The 17,673-nt window shown below is 37.7% G+C and overlaps 1 protein-coding gene across 1 annotated transcript; it reads left to right on the top strand.

Moving 5' to 3' along the window:
• The first annotated feature begins 2,428 nt into the window (after window positions 1-2,428).
• limd2 (LIM domain containing 2) lies at window positions 2,429-17,508 on the top strand. The gene is made up of 4 exons (XM_084087335.1): window positions 2,429-2,673; window positions 13,382-13,426; window positions 13,837-13,973; window positions 14,448-17,508. The coding sequence occupies exons 1-4, from the start codon at window positions 2,671-2,673 to the stop codon at window positions 14,605-14,607; spliced, it is 345 nt and encodes a 114-aa protein (XP_083943461.1). The 5' UTR covers window positions 2,429-2,670; the 3' UTR covers window positions 14,608-17,508.
• The last annotated feature ends 165 nt before the right edge of the window (window positions 17,509-17,673 follow it).

Below are 17,673 nucleotides of genomic sequence, written 5' to 3'. Positions count from 1 at the left end.
GAGGATGCACAGGTGTATCCTATGAGGAAGTTGTCTTGTCGAAAAACTTGTGCATGTATACATTTCCCTCCCCCTTTACAGCTGTCACAATTTTAATCTAATATTTTACCTTTTGTAGTTTAAATAAACCATATATCTGGCATATTTCAAGAGGTCAGCTGATGATTTGAAGTTACGCTTGAATATTCCAAAGTAGCCTTCAATTCATTTGTCCTCATTTCTAAGGGGGTTGGAGCTGAGACACGAGTAAAGGAAATGAGGATGTACAAATTTAAAATGAGAAGCACCCATTGTTTCTGAGTTCTAGGAAGCATGTGTGACTGAGCTATCTTTATTATAGGGGTGAGGCCTTTAACCCCATGTTAGTGTAGTGGAAGTCCCTTTGCGTAAGTGTGCCCTAAAAATGACCATTTGACATACTGTTTGGGTGATTTAGAGGCAAATTCATTTGTTGCGTAATTTAAATGTTAACTTGTGCAAAAAAATCAATATTGTTTTCATAGTTCTTTACATCGCATGGTGATTCTACTGCACACCACAGAACAAAAGCACGTTGGACTTAGAATTGCGTAACTCTTGTGTGACTTTAAGGACATTTTTGACACTTTCAGTTTTTTTTTTTTTTTTTCATTTAGCATTTTGCCTGCTAATGCCAAACTGCATACATTTTGGCACAAAGTTTGAATTTGTATTGTAATTTTACTATTTCTCCCCCATACCCTCTTATAAATCTGTTTAAAAAAAAGTTACTCTCAGGACTTAAAGGTCAAAAATGTCCTCGTTAAAACTGCAATTTTTAATCCCAGGTCCATTTAACTATAAAATGCAGTCTTAACAGGCTTTTATTCTGTTGGCAAGGCTTTAAAATTAACTTTTGTATTTTTTTTAATTTTTTTTACCAGATTGTGCCATTTTCTCAGGTTTGGCCTATAAAGCAAATACTCTTTACTTAGGTTTTCTGCTTCTGTAGAGCCAATTTGATAAATTATGCAGCTAAAATTGTGTGGGTGTGTTGGTATGGATATCAGAGTGTGGTTTGTATGCGTGTAATAAAAAAAATGTGCGTTTCTTGTAATATTAGCTCATTTTTTGAGATATCAACCTCAAATTTAGAACACAACTTATTTTGATGTATAACTTTATTTTATATAAAATATATATTTTTGAATCAATGTTCATAAATCATTTTCATAAACTTAAACCTCTATAACCTTTTTTAAACTTTTTTTTATTTACATTTTTTTTAACGTTTTTGGACACAGACATTTTTGTCCTCTATGGACCTATGTGTAGCTTTTTCTAATTGACAAACAAGAGTTAAACTACTATTCACAGTTTAACCTGGCTAGATGGAGGCATTCAAACGAAGCATCAATGAGATCTAGTCTCTAACTTTCCTGCCCAGAAAACTCAACTGATCAACTGAAGGTTAAGCTTGTTGGCACTTGTCTTTCTAAAATTTTTAATAATCATATTGCAACTACAGTTTGTCTACATTTCGTATTTGCATACTGAACTGGCCAAAATTATGTTTATCAAGCTACAGCTTTACACTGTACAAAAATATGGTATTTTAAGTGTGGATTCCATACCCAATGATCATGGCAAACAAATGTGGCTTTGAGGCATATCAACCTAAGCTTTACTAAAACTTGAATTGCTACTATTTTTTTATTTTTTTTCCAGAAAATGCAAATAGTGTTTCTTACATCCCAACTGAAATGCTGGTATATTCCCACGAGGTGGCGGATGCTTATTTCGGAATTAAATTCATTTTTTTTTTTTTTTTTTTACTTTTTATTTTAACCTTAATTTACTATTTTTAGTATTATTTTTGTTAGTTTACCCACAACAAGACACTCACACTTGAATAGCGACACTTTTGAAGAGCTGCTGCTGTGAACATTAGCCTAGTAAATAAATTATTTGGATCTGTTCTTATTATTGTATGACTTCAGAAGACTTGGAACGTTGCATGACCTACATTTGTGAGGCTTTGTTGGTGTCTTCTCGACATATTTAAAGATTGAGAGTCCCTGCCATGAACTGTTACCAAAAAAAAAGAAAAGAAAAAAGGTTAGGATAGGTTTGGAATGACAAAGCAAAAAGTTTAATTTTTAGCTGAACTAAACCCTTCAACGTTCATTACGTTGTAGAGACCGTCAGTCAAAGCTAAATCAGTTTTGTCTACATTACGATGGCTTCAACGAATTAGCCCTGTTAAATGCTTGCATACCTCATAGGCAAGAGTAAGGGAAATAAACAAAGACGAGAAATTCGGAATCCAGGTAACGTTAATATGGTTATTTCGTGCAAAATGCCGAAATTCTGAGGTTGGAGGAGAGCGCGAGGACGCGGCACGAGCGGCATCCAATGGCGTGCGACATCCTGCTGAATAAAAAAAGGCGTGATGAGGAGGAGAAAAAACGTCCGTTAAAAAGAGCGAGGTGGGGGGAAAGCACGTCAAGCTCTGCTCTCTAGCTAGACGGCTCGGGCGATCAGAGCTTGTGCTGGTGGTACATTTCATTTCGCTCAGCCGGAGAAGAAGAACATCATTTTAGACCAGCAGAGTAAAGCGAATGAGATTTCCACCGACTCTTGCACAGTGAGCGGACCAGACAGCAGATCTCCTATCTCCATTCTCTTTTGCAGGCTGATAAGGAAACACAGATGGTGAGTTTCCCCGCTTTGATTCAGCAACAGCAGCCAGTGAGTGAACCCAGCGACCCCCTCGTCGTCTATTGTGGTGATGCAGTACGCTAGCTAGGGAGCTATCAAGAGCTAACTGGGGGATACTGGGCTGAAACTTGATGGTGGTGCAGTGATCCATCAAATCAGATGGTTTAACGTTAACTTACTTATTGTAGAGATGTAACGTTATTTATGTGAGCGTTTAGACTGGAAACAGAAGCTGAATACTAATCAGACCTTGTTGTGTAGTGGGGGTCTAGGTTTGAGCCTCTGAGGGTCCAAAGCTGTTATGTGTCTTCCTGGAGATGAATTGGTGAAATGAATTAAAACCGAAAACGCATAGCAAAGCCATGTTTTGACACCTGGTTTTTGTCGACCCATTTTAGTTCACGGAAAGGTGGACTTGTTCTTCCGTATTGAAGCAATCAAAAACGTACAGGGTTTGTTTGATTTTGTAAACATAAATTCATTGTACTTATCTCAGTGTCATTGTGCATTTGTGCCCTTATATGCTGCTTGAATACATACAATTACGTAGCCCAGCCTCTCCTTGTTTAATGCATCCTTTCTCCTGTCTGTCCACATTTATTAATTTGGCAGACACGTTTATACAAAGTGGTCTGCAACGCATTCATGCTTCACATTTTGTCTTGTCTCATTATGTGACATTTGAACGCTGTAAATTGAACGTTGACATTCAATACTCATAGCACGTTGACCATAAACTGTTTTTCTACTTTCATATCCCAACAAGCTTTCTTTTTATTATTGTATCATGGAAAAAAAGCAACTAGGAGTAAGCACAGATTTAATGTGGAAATGTATGTAAATGTTTTGACATGCACACCAGTAAATTTCAGCCTAATGTTGTCATGGCAACATATTTGTTTAACTAATAAACTAGTGAGAGAAAACACAAAATGCTTATTTGTGAGAGAAAATGTAAGTTAGATTATTCAACTTCCATTTTGCAAAACATGGTCCACTTAAATTCAGCATGTACTCCAAAGTAACAAACAGTGATACAAAGAGTGAAATGCCCGTTTTATACTATATCAGTACTGAATCAAATTTGATGGACAGAACTGTTGTATAATGATTTGTTTTTAGCGATTAAACTCAAACAATAAAACGTAAATGTAGGGTTGGGTATCGTTTGGGTTTTTTTCGATACCGATGGCAAATCGATTTTTAAAACTGTACCGGTGCCTAACAGTGCCTGAACCGATACTTAAAAAAAAGAGAGAGAGAGAGAACGATGGTGAATGACATTAAATAACGGCTTTTTATTGAAAATAAATAAATAATAAATTCTTAAAATTGAATATATTAAAATTGTAGATTAAATATATAAATATAAGTTAGTCTAAATACAAAACACAACAAATGTACATAACAAATTCACAATAAAACCTAAGCCACCTAACCCAAATACAATAATTTAACACTAAATAACACCACAGTACTAATAACAGCAAGTAGTATTCGGTATGCTACAAACCAGCTTTAAATTTCAGCAACTCTTTCACTTTTTTGCCTTCTCTGGCCAAATACGACACCTCTCCTGATTCATTGCATATCCTGCACAAGGTGAGCGTTATTTTAGAACGCATCACCTTAAATGCCGTGACTCAAAACCCCTCGTGGAAGAAGAACGTTTACAGCTGTGACAATGAGCGTTCATCAGGATCAACTGAATGCTGGATTTTCAAAAGTAGGCTGTTCGCGGCTCTATTCTTGCAGTAAACTTGCACAACGGTCTTGAATGAATCATGTATTAGATGTATGCCGGTCTGTTATTGTATGGACATTTTAACACTAAATGACGCGGAACAAAACGAACAGTGTGATAAGTTTGATCTATAACGCACAATGGGTGCCATGTTAGTACGCACTGCAGTTCAGAGAATTGTATCTGTCAGATTTAGGCCTACAACACGTCAATTCATCCACTTCTCCAGAAATTAATTAAAGTAAGTGGCTGGTGAAGTGTGAGTAGAACAGAGTAAATGTTATAGTTACCTACACATTGTTTTAAACACGTCATCAATTTATAATTGAAAGGATGGTTATTGCCGCTTCCAGACATCAATGTGTATTTTACAAACTATAAATGTTGTTTTGCTTGTACTTATGTGTATTTAAATCTCTTGTGGTTGAAAACACTGAATATGACAGCGCTGAACGCAAATTTGAATTTAGAAGTTGATGATCACGCGATCTGAACGTCTAATCACACCGGTGTGAACGATCGTACGCCTCAAAGGGTTAACTTAAGCTACACTGTGTAATTTTTTAAGTTGATTCTTAGCAAAAAACACTTTGTTCTTTCAAAATATGTGCTCATTAATGTGTAATTTACTTCTACCAACTAATCAAGTATTCTCGTATGCTTAGAATCTGCCATTTAGAAAACATACGAGCGAGTCGCTCAAATGGCGGCAGCCATGTTGCGCCTCCATCTTGAAAATACATTAGCCAAAGAGGGACATACCTGGAAATTCAAGCTTCGCCTTTCGCGTTTTTACACTTAAGTGGCACCGTGACGAATGTGAGGGGGAGATTACTGGCAACTGCCGGCAGATTTGAATTAATACGGCCACTGTATGAGTTAAAGGTACAATATGTAAGATTTTTGCATTAAAATATCCCAAAATCACAAGGCCAGTGTTATATATTTTGTTAAGTTGATTACTTACAATATCCCAAATTTTTCCAACTATTTTTAAATCGTGAGAAAATTGCGATTTTTAACCAAGGAAACGGGGCGTGTGAGCAGGGGTGAGCTGGGAGTCGCCAGTCAATGGCGTCATATCCGCGTTACCCTCGGTTTCCGCTCGTACTGCGTGGAGTCCTGGACAAATGCGGAAGTTGTAGTTGTAGCGTCTATCAAGCAACAAACGTTAGCTTGTTTCGTGCAGTCGTTATGGAACACAATTATCCTTTACCGATTGCAGCTGGTTCTGTCGACAAAGACAAGTCCCATAAACGTAAACGTCAACGTACGGGTATTATTGCTTTAGGTTTGTTTAGTTTATTGACATTGTTTATTACGTCTGGTGTTTATGGCCATGTAAATAAATATAGTGTGGCGAGCGGGACGAGGCCGAGGGCCGTGAGAGAGCGTCACGAGGCCGGTGGCGTGATTACTGATGAGCGACACCTGCGCGATGCACCGGTCTCGTATCTCTCACGGAGGAGCGGAAGCATAAAGGGGGAGCGACGACAATGAAGAGCGAGAGAGGACAGGCCTGAACTTGTGTTGTGTTTTGTTTTATTACGACAGCAGTCGTCTGTGAGGGGCTGCTGTCTTTTACTTTCCTTTTGTATTTGTTTTATTTTTATCATTAAAATGTGTCATGAATGTTCGCCGGTTCCCGCCTCCATCTTCCCATAACATCTGAACTTCGTTACATATAGCATGTGTTATACATAAAGATTAATCAGTATTTTGGCAAATGATGTGGGTATGTTCGAATGTACTTTTACAACAATTGTTTAGAACACGTAAAACTGTGCAGCGTTATCACAACAATGAATTCGACAAATACAGAAACATCTATGATAACCAATTTAGTATTAAACCTTACTTTTCTTGTGGTTAATTCATTTTAATGAAATAAAAGCATGTCATTAAACTCAACATTTATAAAAATACAACTTTACCTCATCCATGAACATGATTTTTCGATTCCCGTCTGACTGATTTACATCCACGGTGGAGTTGAAAACACAGTTCCCATCATTCCACGCTCCTTCACATCGTCATCAAGCTACGTCGTTGTTGTTTGGAATGTAGCGCCCTCTAGCGGTAGAAAATCTTGCATATTGTACCTTTAAAACGACCCTCGGAATGGGAGGGGCTAGAAAGTAATATTCAGTTTGGTAGTCATAAACAATTTCACCGCTAGATGGGAGAAAATCCTACACAGTGTAGCTTTAACTTACTAGCGATCAAATGCGGTGATGATGCTTCTTGCGTCCGTTTCAGTGAACCAGAGGGCAAATATTTCAACAGACAGCGGAGGCATTTAAGTGGCACCGAAATGTGGCAAATTTGAAAGCTTCCTTTCCTCTTTTGCACTGTTCTGTGCGGTCATTAGTGATAGTGGCACTTTGTTTTGGTGATTGGGGATCATCTGGCAGTGGATTGTCTGATCAAACATATGTACATTCTCAGTTAAATTGGCTCCATTGGGTATTCAGCAACGTAAGGAAAATGGTTTTAGCTAATGATGTGCTTGAGAGATTGCGAATGCTCAAGCAAATGGTACCAATACACACACATGTAACCACTTTCAGAGTCCAATTTATTCCAGAAGCATGTGTTGCTTTTTAACGATGTCTTCTTTCATTAGAGGTGTCAATCTCTGCTGTGCGCAGAAGTTAAGAGCAGATGGCAGAAACACTCAGGGTTTTCAGATGAAACTAAGCCCTGAAGATTGTGTACACACAGATTATTCATGTGGAGATGAGATGACAGCCTGCGGCATCAACTGTCCAGTTATCAGAAACGAATGTGCTGGAGGCATGTCGTTCCAGGTGTTTCAACAGAAGTTAAAAGGTTTTTGTGTGAGACGTCCCAAGAAAACATTGATATCTGAATTTCTTTCTAAGCTCTCATTCATAGGAATATCAGATAAAAATGGAATCATGAGCATCTAGGTATGTTTGTTCATTCAAGTCTGTTCAAGTCTACTCTCAAATGCAGTGTTTCTCTTGTACAGAAAACACTGTGCATCAGCGATGTACCTGCTCCAGCTGAACGTCTCACACTGAGGTTCTAGTCCATGGACTACTCTTAGTCTCTTGACTATTCTTAGAGCTCGATACTAATGAAATTATGCCAACAAGGACTTTGGGACAGCCTCTGCAGAGTGATAATGGAAACCCTTTTTTCCTTTGCAAAAAATGTGACCTTATATGGAGAAAGAGAAGAAATTAGGCTTGCTCCATAGGCTTAAATAGAACTTTCCACTGAGTGACTAGCTGTAGCGCCGCAATTGATGCAGTTGTTATCTGTAGTGTCCCAGCGGATTATGTTTTTGACTTTAGCATTTTTGTAAGCTCAATATTAGTACATGCTGCATGTATTTGTGGTATAATGCACTTTTCATCACATTAATGCAGGTGTTTATGAGAATCAAGTGACACTGTGTGTTTGGTCTGTTGACCCCTTGCATGCAAAGAGAATGGGTTTGCCATCTCTACATGTTTGTCAAATTCCATGGAAAGGAGCAATGTCTCTTGGCAATTCTGTCGGTATGTTTTATTACTTCTGAATTGCAAAATGCACTCCCTTTCTTGTGATAAGATCATGGTATGGTAGATGCTGACTGCTGTGTTTTGTGAAGTACCACAAAGTGCCTAGATCAAGTTTCGTACTCCGTCTGAACATGTTTGAAAAGCTTCAAAAAAGGGATGTGTCTTGGCAGTACCGTTTAAGATCCACTGGTTTTCTTCTCATTTTGATGTATAAACACAAAGCGTTTTGCGACGCGTTGCAAACATACCTGAGCCTACGGAAAATGGGATGGTTCTTTGGAAAACATCATTATTTTTGCAGTTGTGTTCATGGCGCCACTTCGGCTTTAACAGGTGAAATCTTACACCATGCACTTTCTCTTGGTCAAAGGTGTACTCTGGAGTCAAATGAAACCGTAGACTGTTCCTTTTCTACCCTTCCCACATGCATTCTCTTTAAAACGTTCAGTACAGGCATTTTTTTTTTTTTCTGCCTCAACACATTTAAAGTTTCACATCCGTGTGCAGACTCCAGTCACAGTGTCAGCTTCTGTCAGTGGCTCAACACATTGGTGAAGACTTTCACATTCTTCTTTAGAAGTGTTTGAGCCAAAGCATTTTCTCATGTACAACTACTTTCACATAATCTCTCCCTCTTCCATTCTGACCCAGAGTTTCTGCTCTCAGTAAGAATTCAGTCAGCTCTGGATTATAAAAATGAGCACTACAGTGGTTAGAGAAGCAGTTAAAGCCCAGGAAATAGTTCTAATGTTACGAAACAAAACTTGAGGTAGAAATTTGAATAAGCCAAACTCGAGGCTTAATTTAAAACACAAACCAGTCATGCATCTAGATAGAAGAGTAATTGGGGACCAAAGTATTTATGTCCTTTCTGTTCTGTATCTCATTTGAGTTGTCTCTGTTCAGAAAATGACTTGCTGATTTGGAACCAGTGGAAAAAGACTAACCCTAATGTGTCATTTGGTAAATTAATGTATCTGTTTGGTGCCCAAAGGCTCATTTTGTTTTTCTAGTTACATGGATATCAAACATAACTTGACTTTTGCAAAAATGGGCCCTCTAGCATCTTTCAGTACATTGAATCTCATTCATGGAGCCCAGCCAAACTCCCTCAGGGCTGCTGCATGAAACTCATATCTGTGTTGCCAGGAATTTTGACAATAGAGTTTTGTCTTCTAAATCTGACTCATTTCTCTTGTTCTTTAAGAATTATTAGCTTGGCAGAATGTGGCAAATGGGACGTCACATCAGCCAAACCATTCACTCCATGTCTACGTGGCCTTGTCAGGCTCAGATGAGCACAAGTGGTCGCCCAAAACAGATTGCCATTTACACCTATTATTAACTGTAGTCTAACATGCATGTCACTGCATGTTGATCAGGCATACCATAGATATTCTGTTGGAATTTGCAGGTGCACTACAAATGTAATGTGTTCTGTGCATTCCAGGTTGCATCTGAAAGTTTGAATGATCACATGATGCATTAGACACAAGGTGAACAGGGTTGGATGATGGTGACCACAAGATGGTTGTTGGCTCCTCAGTCCACTGAACTCCTGCTTATTCCCCTGGCTGTCTGGACCCATGGGAAGCAGCTGATGGGATTTTTGTCCAGCTAATGAGATTAAAAGAGTGTCTGCAGTCTAGTACCAGAGAGGAAGAGTAATGGAGAGTGGATGTTGAGTGTACACAGTGTGTGGCTGTGGGAGAGAGTAAAATACTGACCTTTGGCAAGGGCAGGGCATCACAAATCATACTGGTGTGTCAGTGTTTGAGGGGGAGCAATGGGTTCAAATATGTACACGCACTGCCCTGGGTCATAGTAAGGCCTGCAGCCCATCTTGTTGGCTGGCTGTAATTTTAAATTTGGTTTGGTATTTAGCTTGTTCTGTCTTGTGCACAGAACGCTCTCTGCCCCACTTTGTTTTGCTCAGAACATTCAGATCTGAAACTAACAAGGGTTTTCTGTCGTTGTCTCTGATCACAAAAGTTTTGCTGTCATCCTTCAGAATTAATTAATTAATTAAACTATGTTGGCCGTTTTAATTGCCAATTATCTTTAATATTAAACAATTAAAAGTTACATTTAAAAATTATTTGTTTATTTTTAAATGCTGTAATGGTCAAATATATATATATATATATATATATATATATATATATATATATATATATATATATATATATATATATATATATATATATATATATATATATATATATATATATATATATATATATATATATATATATATTAGAACCTTATCATTTTCACTTTCGTCTGTGGTAAAATCACTAATGCACTGTACTATGCACTACTCTTATTTTAGATGCATTTTTAAAATTAGTGGAGGGCTTGAAAAAGAAAGAGTCTGAGCAGGGCCTGAAATGTGACATTGTTAGATTTCACACTATAATCATCCCTTTATACCTAATGGCCTGATTGCATTTCTTTTCTTGTAAATGACATTTACACACAAGGTAGTGTTTTTGAAACAAGGCTGAACTTTTTTTCCTTTTTGTGTCATTGTGAAACCCAGAGGAGCTGGTAATGTGAACTGTAGTGATCTTCAGGGTCTTATGACTGCATATGGCATACATACAGCACTAAGGCTAGACTTGGTGTGCAGGTCAGCTGATGGCTGATTTTTGAGGGTCTCTAAGGAGGGTTGATTGGACCACATCATCGTAAAGTGCTTCTGAGCAGAGCACAGCACAGGAAGAAGATGTGTTATCACTCCTTCCTGCCACAGTGCAGACGGTTGGGCAGCAGTGCTATCTGCGCGTGCGTGTGTGGTGAGAAAGCATGTTTTCTCCATCCTATGTACAAATAAGGCAAAAAGGGACAGATGGCACCGGCTGAGATAGTGCCCTGCTCCACTGGTTTGTGTGCTTCTCTTGTGTGCAAGTATTAACACACTCACACATCTCTAATTCTGTTTTTTGCCACCATTTAAACTGTGACTGATCGGAGCATCTTTGTTTTGGGTTCAATAGTTTGTGCCTTTTAGTTTTGCATTTCTGCTAACCAGCAGACAGAAAATCTCAAAAACTTTTTTAGGTTCCCTTGTGTACTTGTTTAGTTTCCTTCACACACACACTGCTACTGCTCTATTCATTTTCCATCTTGACTTCTTTTAAATGTAAATGGGGTTTTTGATATTTGTGTGCATTTAGCATATTTAAATAACTGTGGCAATGGCTCTGAAACAAACATGTTACACAAACACTCTGAAACAGGAAGTGGGTTGAGGGATGTCTTGCGCTTAGGGTGTGTTGTGACTCTTCAGATAAAGTGTAATCATGTTGGCTTCTCGTTTTACATTTGCAGATACATAGTAATTGTTTTTTTCTTTATTGACCAGGGGATGACCACATTATACAGAGTGCACAATACACTTTACAAGTCAGTGCTGGCGTACATTGCACTTTATTTTGCAACACATGCTTTGAAAGATCTCAACACAAATGCAGAACCCAATATTACAGTTTCCTAAGTTGAAAAATAATTGTATGATTTTTCATTGTATTATTTCTTTTAATTTTTAAAATGTAAAAAGTTATTTCCTTAAAATATTTCACACACACACGAAAAAAGAATAAGTAAAAAAAAAAAATATCTCATAAAACATTTGGCCTATGCACTTCTTTTGGCAGCTTAATGGGAGTAATATATTGACAAACTTCACTATTCGATTATATATTGATTAATTTGGATGCATATCAGGTACAGTATGGCAAAGTTTGTTAAAGGGAAAAAAATGATTGCTTTAAACCTATACAGGGAGTCAGTTGGTACTACATTATTTACTATAGTCAATAGGATAGAATATAAATTTATAATTACACAATTATGCTTCTACTCCAGAAGATTTTGAAATAAACATTTAAATGGTGGCTGTTATAATTTGACCGATATATTCAGACATTTAAATATTGAAGAACCGTAAAATATATAATATAGCGCATATTTAGCAAAATGCTCCTCTCTGAGTTCACTTTTCTTGCTGACTAACGTGTTTATGGTCACTGAATGGCTTTTCAGAAGTAAATGTATATATTACTTGACATTGTTTACTGGGGTGGGACAAAATCGGTCTTATTTTTAAAGTAAAAGCTGGCATGGTCATTTTTAGCTTGTCACATCCAGTTGTTTTAGCTGTTCAAAAACACCTTTATTGTGCTCGATTGTTGCACACTTGTATTTACTTGTATTTGAATCACAAACGCACTGGTTTTAGCGCAAAATAGTTTTACCATTTACTGCACTTTGTAATTCTTCTAGTTATTTACCTATAGTGGCTAGTGTACCAGAAGTCTCACACATTCACAGGAAATGGCTTACTTCTGCATTGAAATTGATGTGGATAATGATTTGGAAATGAGGAAATGATTAATGAAAAGATGAAATGATTGAAGCGCATTTGTTGGCGGATGATACTGTTGACTTTCTTGTCTGATTCTGTTTTTAATGAAATATCATCATGTTGAGGAGTGGTTGTAATCTCATTTCAGGGCTTTTGTGTGTGAGCGAAATGCCTCTCGATAATGGCTATAATTTGTGAAAAGTGGTGTTATTGAATGTGTGATGTGATATAATGGTCATCACTGATACTTGCACTGCTTTTCTGAGCTGAGCAAATGAACTCTCTGTGAGCTATACCAGCAGATCTGTGTGCGATTCAAGCTCTAGGTTTATTCAAAAGAGACAAGTATAGATGCCGTAGTGGAGGTGGAGAACTGTTCTTGGCTTTCTGACAGACCTGAGCTGTTACATAAAAACCTGTCAGTTCAGCATTTTATCAAGCAGAAGATTCTTAGAGTGCATTTGTTTAACTTTTTACAGACTTCAATGTTACCGCTTCAATGTCGCGCAAAGCCTGACCCTATCATTAGCATTTTTTTTCTGAAATCTATCATAAACGCTTGGTTCTTAAATTCCCATTCTCCTGTGTGCGTGATTGGGTGGCCTGTACAGATTGGCAGCTGTTTTGATCTTAAGCGCTACAGAGTATGTGGTGCAGAGTTGATCATGGGACATGGGCTTGTGTTATGTAATGTCATATTATAGCTTTAGACTGGCTGAAACTAAAAGCATGTGTGTGTGCACAGGGTCTTTATTTCACGGGGCGATTGGGTTAGAAACGCTCACCAGGCTTAGTCTTCGTTGATCCCTCTTCTTGCATATTTGTGTGTGTGTGTGTGTGTGTGGGTACACCAACAAAAGGTTCTTGTAAAAGCATGCGACCAGATGGAGGGATATAAGAGGGACTGGACATTTTTGGAGTTACGTCAGGTTAGAAGGACAGCAGTGATGGTGGATGGATGATCTGTGGTACTATTCACACTGCAATAGTGTTGCCATGGGTAACCTGTCTTAGCAACACACACTTATTTTTCTTTCTTTCTTTCTTTTTTTCCAGGACAACAGGAACACGTCTGATGACAAGCCCGTTCAGCGTTCTAAGGTACAACACTTTGTTCACATCCTTGCGCTCTCTCTCTCTCTCTCTCTCTCTCTCTCTCTCTCTCTCTCTCTCTCTCTCTCTCTCTCTCTCTCTCTCTCTCTCTCTCTCCTCTCTCTCTCTCTCTCTCTCTCTCTCTCTCTCTCTCTCTCTCTCTCTCTCTCTCTCTCTCTCTCTCTCTCTCTCTCTCTCTCTCTCTCTCTCTCTCTCTCTCTCTCTCTCTCTCTCTCTCTCTCTCTCTCTCTCTCTCTCTCTCTCTCTCTCTCTCTCTTTTTTATGAGCCATGCACTATATCTCAAGTCTATATTCTGAAGTCATGTGATGAAATTTTGATCTGTTCCTTGCTAATTCATTGAGTGAACTATTGTTTTGAATGACTGAAAACAAATGGCAGTGCCTTTGTTTCCTACTAGTCTTTCAGTTTCAAGACACAGAAGGAGACCTGTGCATCATGTGAGAAGACAGTGTATCCGATGGAAAGATTGGTGGCCAACAACCTCATCTTCCACGCCACATGCTTCTGCTGCAAGCACTGCAACACCAAACTCAGGTTAGACACTTCCTCACCAGCACAGACTAAGAAAAACAGGAGCAGTTCAACATGTGTTGTAAAGTAAACTGAAAGAAGTGTTCTCTCTTGTGCTCACCAAGGCTGCATTTATTTAATACAAAATGCAGTGAAACAGTATTTTTGTGAAATATTATTGCAATTGATTGATAATGGCTGTTTTCTATTTGAATATATTTTAAAATGTAATTTATTCCTGTGAATGTCCTGTCAATGTCCCATGATCCTTCAATATCATTCTAATATGAAGATTTGCTGCTTAATATTTTTGTGGAAACTGATACATTTTTAGGATTCTTTGATGAATAGAAACTTCAAAAGAACAGCATTTATTTGAAATGGACATCTTTTGTAATAATGCTAACATCCTTGCTAAATAAGTGTTAATTTCTTAAATTCTTACTGACCCCATTTTTGTATGTATGCATGTAATCTCTTGGTTTCTCTGCTCGGTAGTCTGGGAACCTATGCAGCACTGCAGGGGGAGTTTTACTGCAAGCCACACTTCCAGCAGCTCTTCAAGAGTAAAGGGAACTACGACGAGGGCTTCGGACGCAAGCAGCATAAGGAGCTCTGGGCCTCCAAGGATGCAGAGAGCATCACCAAGTCGGCATAATCCTCAGTGATTTCCAAAACTCACCTCTCCCTCCACTGGCCAATGATGATGACCCTTTATTTCCTCTGCCCACATCTTTGACACACAATAAATACACACATGCATACACACTTAGACACTCTTGAGCCAGGCTCTTCATGACTTACCCCCTCGTTCAATTTTTATTTAGTTTTAATTTTAATTTAGCTTTAGCAAATGTCATTTTGTGCCCATTTCTTTTTGTGTAGTGTTGTGGAGTTAAGTTAGTTAGTTGATTGTGACCAAAATGTTTGTATCCCTATAGGTGGGATGAATCACTTGTTAGCATCATTACAATCCTGTGTGGCAGTACTAGTATTGTTGGTTTTCTGTAGTGAGAATTGTTTCAAGATGGTTTCGATTATACACTCAGGTAATGATTCTGGGGTGTTGCATCAAAATTATTCAGCAATCTTTTATGTTCATCGACTTAAGTGCTTTTTTTAATTTTTATGATTGATATTTGTCCCTCTAGTTACAGCAATCTGTACTATTTTCAGACTATATGGCCTAACAATGTTCCTTACAATGGGAACTTGGGTCTTGTTTTTTTTTTTTTTTGCTTTGTTGGAACAGTATATTTTATGTGTGAATCTACAGGGTACACTGTACTGTAAAGAACTCACTTGAGTTTACATCCCCCTCATTCCTTTTCTTTATCCTACCTTTTCTAAATGTTATCTTCTTTTGACATTAAGAATTAGTAGTACTTTACAGATCCTGTAAGACGGGCCTCTGCGAACTCATCAAATAATATAATTATTATTATTCTTAAGCATGGATATCCTTATCAAATGTAATTATAAACATTATAAAAGTATTTGAGATTATATTCCCTTTGCTTAAGATTGACCATTTTCAGTTAATTTTATAAATTGAGATCTAGACTTTGCACAGTTTTTTGGCGGCCTCTAGTGTTTTGGATGCTTTTCCTTTTAGAAACTCATTGCTGTCTAGTGGTATCTATACTCATCATATCAACCATAGATAAGCCGCTTATATCATATTTTAGTGTTTTTCTGCAGACTGCACATTTTTAATAAACTTTTATTTTATTTTATTGTTACTCAGTGATTTCTTGCAGAGGCATTTGTACATAAGTACCACTAAGCAGAGTGAATGTACTGTGATGCACTGTACTGTACTTATGCCTTGCTGCATGGGACCAAGCTTGTATGACAGATTAAGATATTCACAGGGAACTAGGTCTCAGAGGAAATGACATTTATGATGCTTCGCACCATTGCCTCCCCCCCCCACCCCACCCCACCACTTCCTGTCATCACATAGTTGTTAACTTTTTCCTGTAGGCTTCTCTGTGACGTGGTTTGGTGGGACTTTGAGTACATGCGTAAACGTGTGGCTCCTAAGTATTGCTCAGGAATATAGATGGGTCACAATGATCCAACAGCGTCACCCCTAGTGTTCATTGTTAAAAGCTGTTGTTCAATTGAACGCTGTTCACTAAATAAATCATTTTTACACTCTTAAATTGTTACACAGTTGGGGTTTGAGCAGGAATGGGAGTGATATACATCTAAATGAAGACTTCCATCCCAGGTTTTATATGCACATGTCAGCGTGAAACTGCAAGTTTGCATCTTGTGAATTGTCACTGTGGCCATAAGCTGTGACCTCTCCTGTGGTTCATGTATTTGTGTACAAATATCATTGATGCCGTCATGTAGTTTCTTTTAATGAATGAAATGCCTCTGTGTTTTAATACTTTTGCTTTTTGGTTTTATAGTGTAACAAACAGTAAAGCTATTCGGATGTCTGTATATGTTAAATGCCAAAAGGAAGTGGTCTTTAGATAGATTTGCCCTTAGTTTTAGTCCATGATAGTGGCTTGTTGTGTTTGCAAGTGTCTTGTCTGCCTTCCAGTGCAATGGCCTTTTGTCTGTACGTTTGACATGCTCTGTTTAGACTTGCTAAGCCATTGAAAATCATCCAAATATTTTCAACAACTTGAATGCCACAAAAGTCCCTGTGTATTTATATATTTTAAGGTTACTGTGAAATTGAAATGCATTGCGAGGTTTAGAGGAATTATTGAAAGCTCTGGGCATGAACGGAAATAATATTTTAATATTAAGCCTTATCATTTCAGTTTGTTTCAAATCCTTTCATAATAAGAACACATTTTCTTTTCAGCTTCCTTTTTGAGTTTATTTCCCCAAAATCTTCAGCTTTTTAAAAATGTTATAATCAACTTTCTCACTCTTAACTAAATGTTACACACCAAATGTAAATGATTTGGACTTCTTTACTGTCATTTTCTTTTCTGTCCAAATGTGATTTTATTTTTGGAACAAACTTTCCACAGGCACAAATCACTGTGTTTACCCCAATTGTTAGGTATGATTGCACACAGTGCGCCATGGTACAAATGACACAATATCCTGCAAACACTCACTGTCTTTTATAAACTACAGAACAAACAGGAAAAGGTACACTCTTCTTTGTTTTTTTCTGATGGATTTGTAGTTATTGGAATGCGTGAGTGTGTCTTTGTAAGTGTATTGATAGTTAAGGTTGCAAAAGATTATTTTTTAAATGCATGCATTGAGTGAGAGGAGATAAATGTACGCAAAGTGTATTACTCTATATCTAAAACTTGATCAGTGGAACAAGGTGGCCTTAAAGCAGAAGGAGGTCTTGGCTCTTTACTTGTTTCTTTTGTCCCCGTCAGGTTTATTTTCATCTTGGTACTTTTATCAGCCCTGCAGTTCAACTGCTACAACAATTTTTTAATAAAATGTGATTCTTCTTTCTTTCATTTCCCACAGACTTGTCTTGTCTTTCTCTCCTCCTTTTTATTTCTCATTTTTGTACACGCTTTTGTACACACAAATAAATAAAAGATATGCTGGTGTTGATCAACCCTTAGTTTGGATGTTTATTATAGTAAAGCTCACATTAAAGGGATAGTTCACCCAAAAATGAAAATTCTGTCATCATTTACTCACCCTCAAGTTGTTCCAAACCTGTATGAGTTTCTTTGTTCTGCTGAACACAAAGGAAGATATTTGGAAGAATGTTTGTAAT

Source organism: Abramis brama (assembly GCF_963993115.1).
Source record: "Abramis brama genome assembly, chromosome: 1".
NCBI lineage: Eukaryota > Metazoa > Chordata > Actinopteri > Cypriniformes > Leuciscidae > Abramis > Abramis brama.
Note: the sequence above shows the minus strand (reverse complement) of the source record. Positions and strands in the feature narration are given on the sequence as shown.

Bases quoted from the DNA above. Each gene is read 5' to 3' on its own strand.
- limd2 (XM_084087335.1), top strand. The intron at 13,427-13,836 runs GTACAACACTTT...GTTTCCTACTAG, and splicing joins AGCCCGTTCAGCGTTCTAAG to TCTTTCAGTTTCAAGACACA. The intron at 13,974-14,447 runs GTTAGACACTTC...TCTGCTCGGTAG, and splicing joins CACTGCAACACCAAACTCAG to TCTGGGAACCTATGCAGCAC.